Consider the following 19,055-nt stretch of genomic DNA (forward strand, 5'->3'; position numbering starts at 1 on the left):
TGCCCGCTTTTACATGCCCCCACTTCTCGGAGCCCAGCCCTTCTTTAGCACCCCAGCTCCCAAAGTTAGTTAATTAATTTGTTAATTAATTCTGCAATTGAGGCTGGGTTGAGCCTCCCTTCTTGCCCTCAGCAGATTGCTGTTTTTTGGTCCCCCCCCCCCTTTCAGGGAGCCGGCAGCAAGACAGTCTGTGAGGTCTGGGTGGGGAGGGGCGCCAGACCCCTGGTCCGGGGAACTTACAATGTTCGCTGCGATCTCAGCTTTTCCTCCAATTCCAAACTTGTGTCCAATGTGTGACTGGTTACTGGAGACCCCGAAAACACTGTTTCATATAGTTTTTGGGTAATTGCCAGCTGCTCTAGGGGAGAGACGAAATTCTGCTCCTCACCACTCCGCCATCTTGCCCCGCCTCCTGCAGTTATAGTCTTAAAGCCATAAAATGTCCACGGTAACACATCAGCAGTCAGGTACCTTCACTGGAGGATGGCCAACTGTGTCCGGAAAACCTCTGATAGCTGGGAAGGCACGTGGCTGGTGTTTGCTCCAAAGTTCTGGGTTTGAAATGACTTTTTCCCAAGACATTCCTCTCTAGGCTGCAGTTCCTCAAAAATGTCACTCTCAGTTGCTCTTGGGGCGTCTGTCCTTTCTTAGCTTCTCTGGAGCAAAAGTCTGCTTTCAATGGCCATCTTCAAACTGTCTCTCATCTGCAGCTACTCTCTCAGCTTCTGTGCATTCTTCAAAGTGACCCTCTTGGCTGTAGCAAGCTTGCTCCTTCTGTCTGAGCTTATATAGTGCTCCAGTAATTTAATTCACACCCACCCTGAATGGGTGGGGCAACACCACCATGGAAATTATCCAATTAGAGTCATCACCCTCAGTTGGGTGGGGCACATCTCCATGGAAACACTCAAACAATCACAATCAATCAAAACTGATAAATCTGCCTACACAAGATTACATCAAAGATAATGGCATTTTGGGGGACCAAATACATTCAAACCAGCACATTCCTCCTCCATTATTGACTCATAGTATTGGTATAGTACATTTGTTGCTGTTGATGGAATAGTGTTAAAATACTGTTAACTGTAGTACATGGTTTGCAATAGGTATATATTTCCCTATATATCCCTCTATTATTAACCTCTAGTCATAGTGTCACACATTTGTTCTAGTTCATGAAAGAGATTCTAATATTTGTACTGTTAATCATGGACATTGTCCACCACAAGATTCACTGTTTTATACATTCCCAACTTTTAACATCCAACTTTCCTTCTGGTGACATATGTGACTCTAATTTTCCCCTTTCCACCACATTCACACACCATTCAGCACTGTTAGTTATTCTCACAATAACGTGCTACCATCACCGTTGTCCACTTCCAAACATTAAGTTCAACCTAGTTGAACATTCTGCTCATAATAAGCAACTGCTCCCCATTCTTTAGCCTCATTCTACATCCTGTTAACTTATATTTCATGTCTATGTGTTTACATATTATAATTAGTTCATATCAGTGAGACCATGCAATGTATGTCCTTATGTGTCTGACTTATTTCACTCAATGTAGTGCCCTCAAGCTTTCTTCATCAACCCGTTTTTTTTAAGATGTTTTTTTTCACCCACCATACTTTCTATTCTAAGCAATCAATGGTTCCCTGTATAGTCACATATTTATGTACTTACCACCATCACTACTATCTTTATAAGGACATCTCCATTTCTTCCACAAAGAAGGAGGAAGAGTCAAAGAAGATAGAGACACAAAATAAAAACAAAACAAAGAAAAAAAAATGACAGATAAAAAGCAACAAAAGGAAAGATAGAATTAAAGTAAAGTAGAATAAAAGAGTCAGACAACATCACCAATGCCAAGAGTCCCATAACCCTCCCTTATGCCCCCCTCTTATAGGCATTTAGCTATGGTATATTGCTTTTGTTACATTAAAGGAAGCATGATACAATGTTTCTGCTAACTATAGTCTCTAGTTTGCATTGATTGTATTTTTCCTCAATACCACCCTATTTTTAACACCTTGGAAGGCTGACATTCATTTGTTCTCCCTCATGTAAAAACATATTTGTACATTTTATCACAATTGTTGAGCACTCTAGGTTTCACTGAGTTATACAGTCCCAGTCTTTATCTTTCCTCTTTCCTTCTGGTGTCCCACATGCTCCTAACCTTCCTCTTTGACCCATGCTCACAGTCATCTTTGTTCAGTGTACTTACATTGCTGTGCTTCTATCACCCAAAATTGTGTTCCAAACCTCTTACTCCTGTCTTTTCCTATGTGTCTGTAGTGCTCCCTTTAGCATTTTCCATAGAGCAGGTATCTGGTTCACAAACTCTCAGTGTCTGTCTGAGAATATTTTAAACTCTCCCTCATATTTGAAGGAGAGTTTTGCCAGATATAGGATTCTTGGTTGGTGGTTTTTCTCTTTCAGTATCTTAAATATATCACACTACTTACTTCTTGCCTCCATTGTTTCTACTGAGAAATCTGCACATAATCTTCTCAAACTTCCTTTGTATGTGTTGGATTGCTTTTCTCTTGCTGCTTTCAGGATCCTCTCTTTGTCTTTGACATTTGATAATCTGATTATTAAGTGTCTTGGCATAGGTCTATTCAGATCTATTCTGTTTGGGGTATGCTACACTACTTGGATCTGTAATTTTACATCTTTCATAAGAGATAGGAAATTTTCATTGATTATTTCCTCTATTATTGCCTCTGCCCCTTTTCCCTTCTCTTCTCCTTCCAAGACACCCATGACACATACATTCATGAGCTTCATGTTGTCATTCAATTCCCTGTGATGTCGCTCATATTTTCCCATTCTTTTCCCTATCTTTTCTTTTGTGTGTAGGATTTCAAGTTTCTTGTTCTCCAGTTCCCGAGTGTTTTCTTCTGCCTCTTGAGATCTGCTGTTGTATGTCTCCATTGTCATTTTCATCTCTTGTGTTGTGCCTTTCATTTCCATAGATTCTGCCAGTTGTTTTTTCAAACTTTCGATTTCTTTTGTTCACCCAGTGTTTTCTTTATAGGCCTCAGTCTTTCATTATGTCTTCCCTGAACTCGATGTGGTTTTTTATTTGATTTAGCATATTTCTTTGAAAATCTTTAATACATTGTTTCTTTAAAGTGAAAGAATATTTCAACTGAATCTTGACTGGGGTATAAGTTTGTTCCTTTGACTGGGCCATATCTTCATTTTTCCTAGTGTAGATTGTAGTTTTCTGTTGTCTAGGCATCTGGTTTCCTTGGTTACCCCAATCAGATTTTCCCAGACCAGAACGGGTTCAGGTCTCAGAATGGGATTATATTCAGGGTGTATCTTGGAGCAATGGCAGACTTCCCTGTGAGGTCTCTAGTCACTGTGCTTTTCCTAACCTGCCCAGCAGGTGGCTCCTGTCAGCCTGTCACCCCTGACTGGTGTAAGGAGATGTGGCCCCTTCAGTTTCTGTTTTGGCTGTTTTTCCCCAGGTTCTGAAGGGAAAGCTGGGCCCCATATCCTTACTCTTAAGGAAGATACCCCCCTAGGGAGTTATCATCTGCATTTGAATTTTCTCTCCGTTATCTCCACCCCTGTCTGGGTCAGAGCACTATGAACTGAAAATGGCTGAGGGTTTCTCCTCTGAGCCCCTCAGGTTGGGAGAGAGAAAAAGGGACAGAAAGCCCCCTTTTGTAGCCAATACACGGCTCTCCAGTTTCACTCATCAGCCAGAGGTGATGCCTGGCCTTCTGGTCTCCTCCTGCAAGACAGATGAGTCCTTTGGTTCTTTAAGGTCGTCATCACTAAAAGCCTCTGTCTGCTTGTTGGGGGTTTGTAACTTGTATTTGGCAGTCCACACTTGCTTATTAAAACCCCAGTTGGAGCTCAGCTGAGCTATATTTGCTCACTCAGAGAGTGCCATGCTGCTTTCTACCATAGGGCAGTTTTGCTGCTCAGCCTGCCATGGGGGGAGGGGTTCTCAGTGTGGTTCCACAACTTTTATTTACAGATTCTATGTTGTGATCTCAGGCATTCCTCCCAATCCAGGTTGATGCATGATGTGTGGACAGTCACGGTTGTCCCCCGGCAGTTATTCCAAATTTTACTAGTTGTTCCTGGTTGTTTATTATTTGTTCAAGGGTACTGATTAAATTCTACTCCTCTCTATGCCGCCATCTTGTCCCTCATGTTCTTAATTTTTAAAAGTGCCTAAGTTGATATATTAAAGAGGAAGCAGTTTCAGGTCAAAATTGAACTTTTCAGAGCAAAAACTGATAACGAGATGAATTTTTTAAAATTACAGAATTAGGCAAATAGATATATTTTCATCTTTTAACTCAAGCAATCTTGACCAAGAAGGAATATTATGAACATTTTGAGATTTGCTGACTCAAAGCAAACATATTCTCTAATTCCTTTTTAAAATAGACCAAGAACTTAAGAGGGACAAATGTGAGAAATGCTTGTAAAGCCAACCAATGACTGGCATATATTTTTATAAGAAAAATAGTTAATTCACACTGAAGGAAAATTAGTAATAATTTCCCAGCTGTTAGAATTGCTTAATAATTGTGTGTGCAGTAAAGTATGACATTAATTGCTATTCTAAATAACATATGGCATGGATATAAAAAAGTTAGTTACCAGACAAAACTGTGTTTTGTGTGATTCTCTGTGGCAAATGTTAGCTGATTATCAACCCTGTTTCCTCTTCTTTTTGAGCACACAGCTATATATTTTCCAGTTGCTTTGTGTTTACATGTAGCCATGGAACCAACTTCTGACAAAGAGAATGTGGGTAGAAGTGGTGTATGCTTCTTTCAAGTCTGAGCCTTAGAGTTCTCACACCTGCAATCCTACATTTTCTTCTGTGGCCTGAATAGAGAGAACTACAAGCACCTAGTGGTGGGAGAGGACGCAAGATGGAAAGAACCTTTGCTGCATGCAGGACAGGCATTTGACCAAGACACCCACATTGGAGTGTCACATGATTATTAGTCTATACTGTACACTGGTCCGCATGTGGTAGGTGTTAACTATTTGAAATGGCTAAATCTACACTGCATTTAAACAGAGAATTGAAATCACTGGACCAGTTATTCTGACTTAAGAACAAACTCCTTGTCCAAAAGTGCTTTTCAAATTCATACCAAAAGTATCACTGATAGGAAAATCAGTTTGTGGTTGTTCATTAACTCAAAACAGAAATACTGACATCTGCACTGTTGATAACCCACTCGTGAAGAAAGATGGTAACACTCTAATTGTTTTGGATTAGCCGTAAATTATTGGTCAGACTCAACTTGGTCATTTTCAGATAAAATAGGAGAGATTACACATATGGTCCTAAAATAATTATCAAATTCTTCTTCACAAGAACACTATTCCTTTAGGATCCTAGATCAAGAACAAATCTCTGAGGTCATTTTACCTAATCCCTTCTCATTAGGCAAGATGGATATTCTTGAAGATCAAGAAAACCGACCTCAGAAATTTTAACTGTTCTTAGGATTTAGACATGTCTAGCAGTTCTTATATGGGGGTGAAGAAGAGCCAATTAGCACCTTCCACAAACTAACTTTTCATAGACAACCAGCAGCGAGTTCTGACCAATGAATTTAGACCTGGTCAAACTCTTTATTCCTTGAATGAAACTTATATTCATTCATTCAAGCTGCTAAGTCCTCTAAGTTCTGATCACTTGACTCTTGCCATACCCAAAAAAAGATATCTAATAATATCTAATAAAAGAAAATAAAATCAGACAATAATGGGATGCCACAGACCAAAATGACATTAAATGCTTTTTATTGAACAAAAAAGGATAAAACATAGAAGTTGAATTCACTGAGCAAAAGCAGCTTTCCAGGTGAAGCTGCTGTACTTTGTGCTAAATAACCTTAGGAACTGAGAGTATACAGAATACATATAATATATAAGTTACCTCAACAGCAAAGGAGAAGGAGTAGAATACAGATTTTGAAGGTAAAATTTAGTTGCTCAAAATTTCTAGCCCTTATCCACCTAAATTCAGTACAATTATATGTGCATACTGAATTCCCATTTTAATGGAAGCTGCTTTTTGGAAGAATTTTAAAAAACTTTTCACGTTTATTTGAAGTATCAATCAATTTCTTAATTTTGTATTTGATATATGTATGCGTGTATATATATTTATACACATTTTTAAAACCCCAAACCCTTGCTTATAGGGAGAGGGGGTCATGCCGTTTTTTTAAATTAATATTGGTGAATTAAATTTATTATTTCTCCTGCGTACCTAAGAAACTTATATGTTCTCAATGCACCCACACAATCAAGTGGGTTGACAGATATGTCAAAAATACTTTATGAAATGAGGGAGGTAGCTCATGCGAGTTGGCAACCTTGTGTATTGTTTCCTGTTGGAGAAGGCTGCCTCCCTTTGACATCTTACTGTCAAAGATGAAAAGAAGACTTTTTATTTTAAAGCCTAGTAAGCAAAGTTGTACATTTATGACAATCCACCTCCAACTTGATTTCTTGGGCTTCCTAATGTAAGATGACAAATATCTTACACTCAGTACACAGCATTTTAAAAAGTACTGAATAAACATTTTTTCATATGTTAACATTAGGTTCTATGTGATACATTTCCAGAATGGATTTGTTATCACTTTATAAACATTCTAAGCCAAACAGCACAAATAACATCAATTTCATCTTTTCCTGATATCTGTATCAATTAATGGAGGCTAATCCTAACATATACTACTAAAGGGAGGCAAAAAAGAAGAGAATTCATGACGAGTTGCAATGATTGGACTACAGCATCTTAGTTTAGGGAGGACTTTAATGTGCAGAAAGAGGGGACTCCCTAGAAGGTGATGGTGTAGTTTCTTCAGGTGGAAAAACTGTGAGTGTGCAAGCTCGGATGCCACCAAGAGACTCTGGGAGATCAAAAACCTTATGCCATTCATCTTTATCTGGATCATATTTCTGCACTATCTCGACCATACAACGATTATTCCAGGAATATCCACCAACTACATAGATTTTATTTTCAAAGACAGCGACCCCAACATCACTCTGCCCTCTTAACATGGCAGCAATTGGGGTCCACTGGTCAAGAATAGGTGAATAGTATTCACAGCTTAGGACATCATCATAATCACTTGTCCCTCTGAAGTGATTGCCACCAATGACATACAGCCTTTCACCCACTGTACACATGCAGTGAAGACCTCGGACAGTGGTCATCGGTGCCTTCTGGATCCATTTGTCAGTATCAGGGTCAAAACACATGAGCTCCTTTTGAAAAGTGTCATGAGTAATTCCTCCTAAAGAATGAGAAGAATAAGCACAAAATACACAGATTCTTATAAAAATGATTCAGTAACCAAAAGGCTCTCTGTCATAGATAATTAACATACATACATACATACATACATACATATATATATTTATATATATCACTATTGATTAGCTTATCTTACATGTGTCTGCTCTCTGTAAATACTTCCTCTGGATTAAAAATAAAGTACTAAAATATAACATATTATTGCTACCACTTTCATGAATGGCAACTCATGGCATTTAAAAGGTCTTACTCAATGAAACTGTATTTTGGCTACTTTTAGAGTGGTGCCATCATTAAGTCCCAAATAAAAAGAATCTTTCGCTCCTAGCTGGTTATTGCATTTTACTGGATACATTCTGGGTACTGAGCACTGACTAGGCTAGGGCATTTTAACTTCTAGGTGTCTGCTTCCTCACCTGCTAAATAAGGATATCTACTCTAGTTAGTATCTCATAAAGACTGAGTGTTATAAAATGAGATAAATCAAAATGCCTTGAAAAATTTGAAAGTGAGATGCCAGCTTATAATGTGCAAGCTTATAAGCATATTGAGAGTTTTTTTGTTTTTATAGTTTTTGGAGGGTAGAGTGAGGCTGCTAAATGTCATAGACATTTTAAAAGCTAAAGAATTAGAATGCTGAGTATGGAACTTTATTGTGCAGTAGTTTGTTGCTGACCTATTGAGTACATATTATCTACAGTCATATTCCTAGATCACATACAATTCAGTCTCTTTAATGAAAATATCAGACTATATGTTCTGTAAACAATGAAGAGAACTAAGTGAATATTTAGTCATAGCATTCAATGCTCTAGTATCCTGTGACCAGATGGCAATAACCGTGCTTTCCTTCTGCTGTTTCATATATTTTTTGTACTTTACAACATTCCCAGAAAAGAAACTGGCGTGTGCTTGCTTGAAAATCAGCTATGGCTCCTGTCATGCCCTTGATTAAGAAGGTCATTTCTGCAATATATTTTAGTTATGCCAAAGCACCACTAAAACAAGTTGAATGTCTTTTTTTCCAAAGAATTTGGAGCTCTCATTAAAATGACATAGCAGCTACACCCATAGATGGAGTAAAATATTTGATTAGTGAGGCATATGATCTCCTGGATGGCTTTTTCAATAAAAGCCATCCTGTAGTAGCTCATGAATTCGACACCAGAAACCTGCAATCACCCACTATAGGCCTTTCACAGATCCTTCTTAATTACAGATTTCATAAGTTAGTGCTAAGGGAGTCACACCACAAATGCCAACCTAACCCCTTGGTTCTCTAAAAATGTAACTGCTGGTCTGGCATTGTCAGGCCTTCCAAAGAGGGGAAAAACTGTTGAAATTAAACTGTGTTAGGGACAAAAGATAAGAACCTACCTAAAAAGTAAAATTTCAAAACCAGAGAAGATCATTACATTAAGAAAGAATCTTTTCTCAAGTCTACAGAAGGATGATTTGAACATCAACAGCTGAAGATTGAATGTTGTTACTAGGACACAGTGAATAAACTGCAACCATTTCAGAATTTTTAATAGAAAAAATATATCAGCATGTGGCCAAAATACTGGTAATCAGCCCAGAATTACTTAGGCCATGATATTATAGTATAACCCCATTATAATGCTAAGAAAGGGAAACACATGTATTATGAGTTGCACTAAAATAAGAGAATGAACATTATTATGCACATCAGAAGCATGTTTTGAAGCACAGCAGAGGTTATATTCTATACAACAATATACTTCCTCACAGAGTTTAGTTGCATTTTAAACCACATAAATTAATTGTTGCTAGAGTGAATTTCAATGGTTGTTATTAGAACACAGAATATGGGGAGGGGATGGCATGTCGGAGAAAATGAATGCTTTCCAATTTCTTCCAAGTTATGCATTTACAACAAGATTGGTTCGCTGCCAGTCTGAAGAATTTGAAGAATGCCAAATGCATTCTATGCAAATGCACATACAACAATATCTTCTAAAATTAACAGAAATTATATTTTGATTATCCACTTTTCTGGATTACTATTATCACTATTTGGAAAGATGGCCATGTATATAAAAGTGTAAGTATTATATCAGCTTCATTCACATGATAATTGTTTACCTGAAATATACATTACCCCTCCATACACAGTTCCAGCATGGCCATAGTGGGGTTCACTCATTTTGGCAACATAGGCCCATTCATTCGTTCTTGGATTGTAACATTCTACTGTAGCTGTTATTAAAAAAGAAGAAAAGAAATGCTTTTTAACCTCAATTTTAGTAATTAACTCTTTTTCCTTTTAGCTGGAACAATAATAAAGTCCAAATAACTGAATATACCTATTACATGTATGAAAAAGTCTTGTATAATTGTCAAAACTACATTTGACTAGTATCTTAATGTAATAATCTAACACATTTCTGTAATTGCAGAAATCACTGGGATTTCTGGTCTTCTAATATCCTGTTACATTTTTATAATTGGACATCTCTCCCATTTCTTTTCTCTAAAAAAACATGGGAAGAAAATAAGGGAAAACAAATTATGAGGAAGAAAAAATCCTCAATTTTAGGTCCCCCTGTTGACATACTCTATAGAAACAAACATTAATATATATGAAGCAACATTTTAAATTTACTAAAGAATAGAAGTACCTAGGTTGCCTGGTTTATCTACTGAAGGGACTTAAGGCTAATGCCTGACTTCCAATCCAGACCACAAATGGACACTGACAATAATTTTTCCACAATTACACTTTAAAGTCCCACTACCATGGCAGACAGTAGTGCTCTTAACCGGAAGATGATTAGCAGTATAGTATGAAATTAAGGTCTTTATTAGGGGTGCTTCCTCTCAGTAATAAATTTATCATTTTTAACATAAAGCATTTTGGAGAAGTGACCTCAACTTACTTAAATATCTTTCAATCAATGTTATAATCTCTGGAATAAAATAATGACAGTCTAGACAGATGGAAAATATAATCCTTTTTTAAAAGTCAGAAAGAAATATAACTGTTATGAGGACTTTGGTCCAAAGTATGAAGTCTAAATTGACTTGAAAAGTCCATACTATTTATTGCAGGCAGTGTAAGTTGCTAACCTAATTTCTTGTCTCCAACTTTTTTTCCTCACTAATAGAACCACAGCACTGTTCAGGGAACTAATGCACTAAGCTCAAAACAAAATTCAAATTTTTAGGTTCCTTTACACCTGGAGCTGATCATAAGACATAGTTCCAGCCAATGACATGTATGTAGAAGCCTACTGAATAGGACTATTTAATCAAGCCACTGGAATGGTTTTTTTACATGCAGTCAAATGCAAGCCCAACTGATGCATCATCATATCAAAAACCAATATGACCACCAGTAAAACTAGAGAAACAGAGAGAGAGAGATTACTTTTCTGCCCTAGTCAATAATTTCATTTCTTTATCAAATTGACCATGCAAAGTACTAATTTCTCCTCTAACTACACCCATATTATACCATTTCTCATAATCCTCTACTAATTTCCTTTTCCACTTACTTTAGCTTATAAACTTGAGTCCTGTTTCAAAGGTTTTTACTATTCTCATTTTGATCTACTCTCTTGTTAGCTTTGTTCATTGCTTCAGGCTCACACTCTCACCAATTCTGTTTCTTCTAACCCTTCCATTAAGTAGCAGGATCCTGCAAAATAAGGGCTGCTACACAGTTAATGACAAGCTAAAATCATCACATGCCCCGATACTGTTTTAAACTGCTTCCAACCACTGGGTGTCTATTTCAATATCCATTTCCATTTGCTTTCAGCATGACTTTCACCCAACTGACAAGCAAAATCCTATTGAATGTACATTTCTCCCAATCTCTCTCTCTCCCTCTCTCTCTCTCTATCCCTCCCCATGTAAGGAAGACCTAGCATACATATTGATTGGTACGTGGCATCAGCAAAGTAATTAATGGAAAGATTTTATTTGATAATATAAAGGAATCTAATTACATATCCTATTCAGAAAACGGATTGAAAAACATTTCCAGAGATCATCTTTTCCAACTCTATGTTGCCAAAGACAGGTTTCATTATAGTTCTATACTTTTCTTAATGCGGGACTCTGTCTTGAACTTTGATATTTTCTAGAGTGTAACACTTCCTCCTTATGTCTAATTTAATCTATTCTAATGCAATTTCAATTATTTTCATCTATTCTTTTATACCATATAGCTAGAAATTGAATAGCTAATCATGCTTAATGATTTATAATATCTTTCCTAGGTAGAAACATAATGGTGTTCTTGTGTCAGTGAATTAATTTCATTTTTCCTAATAGGAGTTACAAGAAGCCATCTAGATTCTCTCATCTGGGAGTCCATCAGTGCAAAATGGCTATCAATCACCAATAACCATAATAACTATAAAATAGTCATCCCTAAATTTTTCTTCTTCCAGTTAAGTAATCCATATCCTTTAGCTTTTCCAAACCTTTAATCTTCATGGTCAATTTTTAGACTTTGTCCATGTAGAAGCGCTGTTGGGATTAAAAATCTATAGTACTTAGTTTTAAAATGAGTGCATGTAATTAAAGAAAAGTATACACACACCCTTTCTATTTTCCATATTTACAAGATAGCCAAAAAGGTGAGTTCCCACAACTTTTCGGGGACAGGGCAAGTGTTGATACAAGGCAAGGAATTGGAGCCATGAAGCAGTGGTTCCATCATAGTCCATGGTATGTGGAAATAGCAATGAAGCAACTGGGAAAATCTAGAGCAGATTTCAGCAACCTAGAACCTGTGGGCCAAATATAGTCCACTGACTGTTTCTGTATAGTCTATGATCTGAAATTAGGAACAGTTTTTATATTTTTAAAGGGTTGAAAAAATCAAAAGAATATTATTTCATGAGGTGAAAATTCTATAAAATTGAAATTTCAGTGCCCATAAATAAATCTTTATTGGAACACAACCCCACCCAATTTCCTTATAAATTATCTATGATTACTAATGTGCTACAATAACAGAGTTAAGTAGTTGTGACAAAGATCATATGGCCTACAAAGCTAAATATTTCTTTTCTGGCTCTTTACAAAGAAACTTTGCTGACTTCTACTCTAGAGAATCCATCCACTCATTAGTAGTGGTCTGGTGTTTCAGAGACTCCCTCCAATTTAAGAGTTACACTTGGGATTTAAGATCACACATCTTGTGCTCGCTTCGGCAGCACATATACTAAAATTGGAACGATACAGAGAAGATTAGCATGGCCCCTGCGCAAGGATGACACGCAAATTCGTGAAGCGTTCCATATTTTTTTAGCTCAAGGTAACAAATTATATATTCAGACATTTCTTTCTTGGTTTAATTATTGGAATTTGATAGTAATGTATTAAAGTCTTTCCTTCTCAGTAAAAAAAAAAAAAAAAAAAAAAAAAGATCACACATCTCACCAGGGGTTCTTATTTTCTTGGGTGAGTCCACTGTGGTCAGGAATCAGTTCCAAGGGATGATGTAGAACTTTCTAGGTCTTTGAGATTAGGAAATGAAATAAATTATGCCTGAAGAAAACCATTTGGAAAAATGACACTTCCCATAGAGGGGGTTGGACTACAGGATCCTAGAGTGCCAACTGGTGATGTATTGCTTCATCAAGAAAATCCCAAATCCATTAAGGAATATTGAGTTATTTGATAAGTTTTGGTTATATTACTGTACAGTTATTTGAAAAATACCTATAGCATTTTCTATGTTATTTCATTATGTGAAAGTTCTATTTACTAATATTTAACTGAAGCTAAAGATATATGAGCTGCCATATTCTTCTTCAATATAGAAAACCTCAATGGAAGATCAATATCTTATATGACATAATTTTGAAAGATGCCAGAAATAACTGACTTCTTTTTCACTTAAGTGACAGCTATTCTAAGTCTCCCTTAGTTTCCTATTGTAACAGTTATCAAAGGGAAGTGTCATCTCCAAGGGATTATATATCCAGCAATAAGCCAGCTCACATATACACTTCTAGTCTTTTATGTAATATGGACTTAAATTTTCCTTAGGTCTCAATGAAAAAGATTTTAAATGTCAAAAGCATTAATATGATCTAAAATGTCTTGCAAATTTATTTCTATAATTATATATAAGCAATGCTTATTATGTGTATGAAGAATAAATGATGTACTGGTACTGATAAATCTGTTAAATTGTTAAATGATTCTCCCATCAATCCCCTTTTCATGCCAGCCATTCCTAATGCCCTTCTTTGTTTACAAAGGCATATGAATGTATCAATGTAAACAGTTAATATAAGAATGTTAACTTAGTATAACAGCTGTTAGTTGGGGGTAATTCCCCACAAAAACACTACATAGAGAAAGTGAGATGTTTATGGGGCAGGAGAAGAGTGAAAACTTCAGCCTGTGGCTGGAGCATTTAGAAATAAAAGCAAGACAGGTGGTGGGGCAAGACAGCAGAGTAGTAAGGTATGGAATTTAGTTACTCTACTAGGGCAGCTGATAAATAGCCAGGAACTGTATGGAACAGCGGTTTCAGGGACTTCTGTGACTGGACACACATTATATACCAGTCTGGAAAAGGTGGAATGGCTGAGATCACAGCAAAGAACTGTAAGTTTCCCCGGCCAGGGGTCTGGAGCCCCTCCCCCACAGGCACAGCAGACTATCTTGGAGCTGGTTCCCTGAGGGAAAAAGAAACAATATGTGCTGAGAGCAAGAAGGGAGACTCGACCAGGCCCCAATTTCAGAATTAATTAACAAATTCAGACTGCTGAATAAAAGCTCTGAGCCCAGATAAACCAAGAGCAGGCATGAAAGGAACCAGGAGAATTTGGTCCAGCAGAGAAGAGGCAGGGATAACAACAACAACAAAAGAAAAAACAGAGACTTTTGGAGTTGGAGGTATTCAGAATACTGGGAAAGGGCTGAGATCCCAGAAAAATGCACACACAGAAATGGGTACCAACTCTGACTCTTGCTTCCAAACCCGGGGAGCTGGGGTCCAGCTCTGAAATGTTTTTTTCCCCCTTTTTTTCTTTTCTTTCTGTCTAACTCTTTATTTTTTACTTTTCAATAGCCCATCAGAGCTGCTAGAAAGCTCAGGCTTCAGCACTGCCTCTGGAAAGGGCAGAATTAAAGTTGTCTGAGAGTAAATATTCAGGTGAAAGAGATAATAGGCTAAAAGGTGTATCTTTAAATAGTCTATACTGGGATTGACAAAATTTGGGAGATGGGGAAAGGCCTTGAAAAGGGATTTCCTTTTTTAAAAAACTATTCTAAGTAGCTCATTACAGAAAGCTTCAGATATCTGCAACTAGCAGCTGGTCCCAGGCAAGGGCAGAGCTAAGATAGGTCTGGGAGACAAAGCAATAAGTCTAGTGGGAGAGATAATCCCCTAAAGGACATAACTTCCCCAAGACAAGGGGGGGCGGCAAGCTCAAGTGGTGGCCCTTATTCAGAGAACTCAGACCCCAGGGACTGAATAACAGAAATACCCTGAATCAGTGATGTCCCCTGGCAAGGACAGGATCTGCTGAGAATTAAAGGCACCACATCTCTTTACACCAGTGGTGAGCTGCAGGCTGACAAGCACCACCAGCTAAACAGAATAGGAAAAGAACAGTGTCTAGAGGTTTCACAAGAGGATTTCACAACCAGCAGGGTCTCATTCTCAGGGAAACTTCATATGGAGTTCACACTCCTCCTAAGACCTGGGCCTGTCTGGACTGGAAAAATATTGATTGGGGTTGATGATACCTGGGGAGACCCTCTCACAAAAAGGTTACATATAGGCAGGGCAAGAACCAGAAAAACAAGGGCTGAAAAATTCTGATAAACTAAACAGAAGCTATGTTGGAGGTTTGGAATAAGTTTACCTAAACACCAAAGAACAGTTAGAGAACAAAGCCAACCAACAAGAAAACCCTAGGTAAAAAGGAGAAAACTAACTTCAGAATAAACTAATCAAGAAAATCATATGCCTAGACAGCTAAAAATAAAAAGTCATACTAGGAAACATGAAAATGTGGACCAGCCAAAGGATCAAACAAACACTTCAACTGAGATACAGGAATTGAAACAACTAATTAAAGATATCCAAACAAATCTTCTAAATCAAATCAATGAGCTGAAGGAAAATGTGGTGAATGAGATGAAGGATATAAAGAAGACACTGGATGAACATAAATAAGAATTCATAAGCTTGAAAATACAAATAGCAGAACTTATGGGAATGAATGGCACAATAGAAGAGATGAAAACACAATGGAGACACACAACAGCAGATATGAATAGGCAGAAAAAGGATCAGTGAACCGGAACACAGGACATCTGAAATCATACACACTAAAGAAGAGATAAGAAAAAGAATGGAAAAATAAGAGCAGGGACTTAGGGAACTGAATGAAAACATGAAGCACACAAATACACTTGTTATGGGTGTCCCAGAAGGAGAAGAGAAAAGGGGCATAAAGGATAATAGAAGAAATAATAACCGAAGATTTTCCAGCTCTTATGAAAGACATAAAATTACAGATTCAAAAAGCACAGCATATCCCAGAATAGATCCCAATAGACCTACTCCAAGACACGTACTAATAAGATTGCCCAATGTCAAAGGCAAAGAGAGAATTCTGAAAGAAGCAAGAGAAAAGCAATCCATCACATACAAGGGAAGCTCAAAAAGACTATGTAGGGATTTCTCCACAGAAACCACGGGGGTGAGAAGGCAGTGGTATGATATATTCAAGATACTGAAAGAGAAACACTAGCAACCAAGAATTCTATACACAGCAAAACTGCCCTTCAAAGATGAGGGAGACATTTAAAATATTCTCAGACAAAAAGACACTGAAAGAGTTTGTGAATAAGAGACCTGCAATACAAGAAATACTAAAGTAAGTGCTAAAGGCTGATAGTAAGACAGGAGAGAGAGGTTTGGAGAAGAGTGTAGAAATGAAGAGCATCAGGAAGGGTAAAAGGAGGGAGAGAAAAAAATAAGATATGACATATAAAATCCAAAAGACAAAATGGTAGAAGAAAGTACTGCCCTTACAGTAGTAACACTAAATGTTAATGGACTAAATTCCCCAATAAAATACGCACTGGCAGAATGGATAAAAAAAAACAGGACCCATCTATATGCTGTCTACAAGAGACTCACTTTAGGCACAAGGACAAAAATAGGTTGAAAGTGAAAGGTTTGAAAAAAGATATTTCATGCAAACAACAACCAGAAAAAAAGCCGGAATAGCCATGTTGATATCAGACAAATTAGACTTCAAATGTAAAACAATTAAAAGAGACAAAGAAGGACACATTAGATTCATAAAAGGGACAATTCATCAAGGAGATGTAACAATCATAAATATTTAAGCACTGAGCCAGAGTGCTCCAAAATGCATTAGGCAAACACTGACAACACTTAAGGGAGAAGTAGATACCTCTACAATAATAGCTGGTGACATCAATACCATGCTCGCATCAATGGATAGAACATCTAGACAGAGGATAAATAAGGAAACAGAGATGTTGAATTGTATGATAAATGAACTAGACTTGATAGACATTTAAAGAACACTACATCCCACAACAGCAGGATACACATTTTTCTCAAGTGCTCATGGATCCTTCTCTAGGATAGACCACATGTTGGGTCACAAATCAAGTCTCAACAGATATAAAAATATTGATATTATATAAAACACTTTCTTGGGTCATCATGGAATGAAGTTAGAAATCGATAACAGGCAGAAGATTGGAAAATTCACAAATATATGGAGGCTAAACAACATACTCTTAAACAACTAGTGGGTAAAGAAAGAAATTACAAGACAAATTAGTAAATATCTTGAGGCAAATTAAAATGAAACCAAACATACCAGAACTTATGGGATGCAGCAAAAGCAGTGCTAAGGGAAATTTATTGCCCTAAACGCCTATATTAAAAGAGAACAGAGAGCAAAAAATGAGGAATTAAATGTTCAGCTGGAGGAGCCAGAGACAGAACAGAAAACTAACCCCAAAGCAAACAGGAGGAAAGAAAGAAAAAAGATTAGAGCAGAAATAAATGAAATTGAGAACAGGAAAACAACTGAGAGAATCAACAAAGCCAGAAGTTCATTCTTTAAGAAAATCAATAAAGTCACTGACTCAAGAAGAAATATATGACCTCAACAAAGCAATCACAAGTAAAGAGATTCTAGTGAGTCATCAAAAAGCTCCCAAAAAAGAAAAGCCCAGGACCAGATGGCTTCACATGTGAATTCTATCAAGCATTCCAGAAAGAATTAGTACCAATCCTGATCAAACTCTTCAACAAATTTGAAGAGGAGGGAAAGCTACCTTATTCTATGAAGCCAAGACTGTAATACTTCTAGAAGAAAATGAAAGGAAATATCTTAATGATCTTGTGATCAGAGGTAGTTTCCCAGACCTTACACCCAAAGCACGAGCAACCAAAGAACAAACAGACAAATAGGATCTCCTCAAAATTAAACTCTTTTGTACATCAAAGGACTTTTTCAGAAAGGTAAAAAGGCAACCTACACAATGGGAGACAGTATTTGGAAACCACATATCAGATAAGGGTTTAATATCCCAAATATATAAACTGATCCTACAACTCAACAACAGAAAGACAAACAACCAATTAATAAGTAGGCAAAAGACGTGGACAGACAGTTTTCTGAAGACAGAATACAAATGGCTCAAAAACATATGAAAAAAAAGGTCAAATTCACTGGCTATCAAGGAAATGCAAATCAAAACCACCATGAGATATTATCTCACACCTACCAGAATGGCCATTATCTAAAAACCAGAAAATTTCAAGTGCTGGAGAGGATGTAGAGAAAGAGGAACACGTATTCATTGTTGGTGGGAATGTAGAATGGTGCAACCACTCTGGAAGACAGTGGTGTGGAGCTTCCTCAGGAAGCTAAATATAGATTTGCCATATGACCCAGCTATTCCATTGCTAGGTATATACTCAGAGGAACAGAAAGTTAAGACAGAAACAGACATTTGTAAACCGATGTTTATTGCAGCATTATTCACGATTGCCAAGAGATGGAAACTGCTCAAATGTCCATCAGCAGACAAGCAGATAAACAATCTGTGGTATATAAAGATTGTATATAACACAGCTATAAGACAGAACAAAGTCACAGAACATATAACAACATGGATGAACCTTGTGGAAGTTATGGTGAGCAAAGTTAGCCAAAAACAAATGGACAAATACTGTGTGGCTCATTAACATGAACTAATATTAATGAGCAAACTTTGAGTGTTAAAGCTGAGAACACAGGTTATCAGGAGATAGAAAGAAGGTAGAGATCGGGCATTTGATGCTGAAGGAGTATAGACTGTTCAACAGGATTGATTGTATAGATCCAGAAATGGATAGCACAATACTGTGTGATGGTAGCACAATATTGTAAGTACACCAAACAAAGATGTCTGTGAGAGAAGTTGAAACAGGAGGGCTAGGGGCATGTATGACACTAGAAGGAAAGATAGATGATAAACACTGGGACTGTGTAACTTAGAGAAACCTAGAGTGGTCAATGCCGGTGACTAAATGTACAAACATAAAAATGTTCTCACATATGGGAGAACAAATGAATGTCAACCTTGTAAAGTGTTGAAAAAGGGATGGTGTGCCGGTTTGAATGTATTATGCCCCCCAGAAAAAGCCATATTCTTTGATGTAATCTTGTGTGGGCA

The 19,055-nt window shown here is 37.2% G+C and overlaps 1 protein-coding gene and 1 non-coding gene across 7 annotated transcripts in view; one reads left to right on the forward strand and one right to left on the reverse strand.

Moving 5' to 3' along the window:
• Positions 1-5,810: 5,810 nt before the first annotated feature.
• KLHL13 (kelch like family member 13) overlaps positions 5,811-19,055 on the reverse strand; it is a 368,989-nt gene continuing 355,744 nt past the window's right edge. For all 6 annotated transcript variants that reach the window (XM_037822303.1, XM_037822305.1, XM_037822301.1 and 3 more), the window contains 2 exons: positions 9,447-9,560; positions 5,811-7,320 (listed from right to left, as the gene is read on the reverse strand). In XM_037822303.1, coding sequence (XP_037678231.1) covers positions 6,833-7,320; positions 9,447-9,560 — 602 coding nt within the window. In that variant the 3' untranslated portion in view covers positions 5,811-6,832. The remainder of the gene's footprint in view (positions 7,321-9,446; positions 9,561-19,055) is intronic.
• On the forward strand, positions 12,517-12,623 carry LOC119523914. The gene has a single exon (XR_005214715.1). It is a non-coding gene; the product is annotated as a U6 spliceosomal RNA (small nuclear RNA).

The sequence above is a fragment of the Choloepus didactylus genome, chromosome X (genome assembly GCF_015220235.1).
Source record: "Choloepus didactylus isolate mChoDid1 chromosome X, mChoDid1.pri, whole genome shotgun sequence".
Lineage (NCBI taxonomy): Eukaryota > Metazoa > Chordata > Mammalia > Pilosa > Megalonychidae > Choloepus > Choloepus didactylus.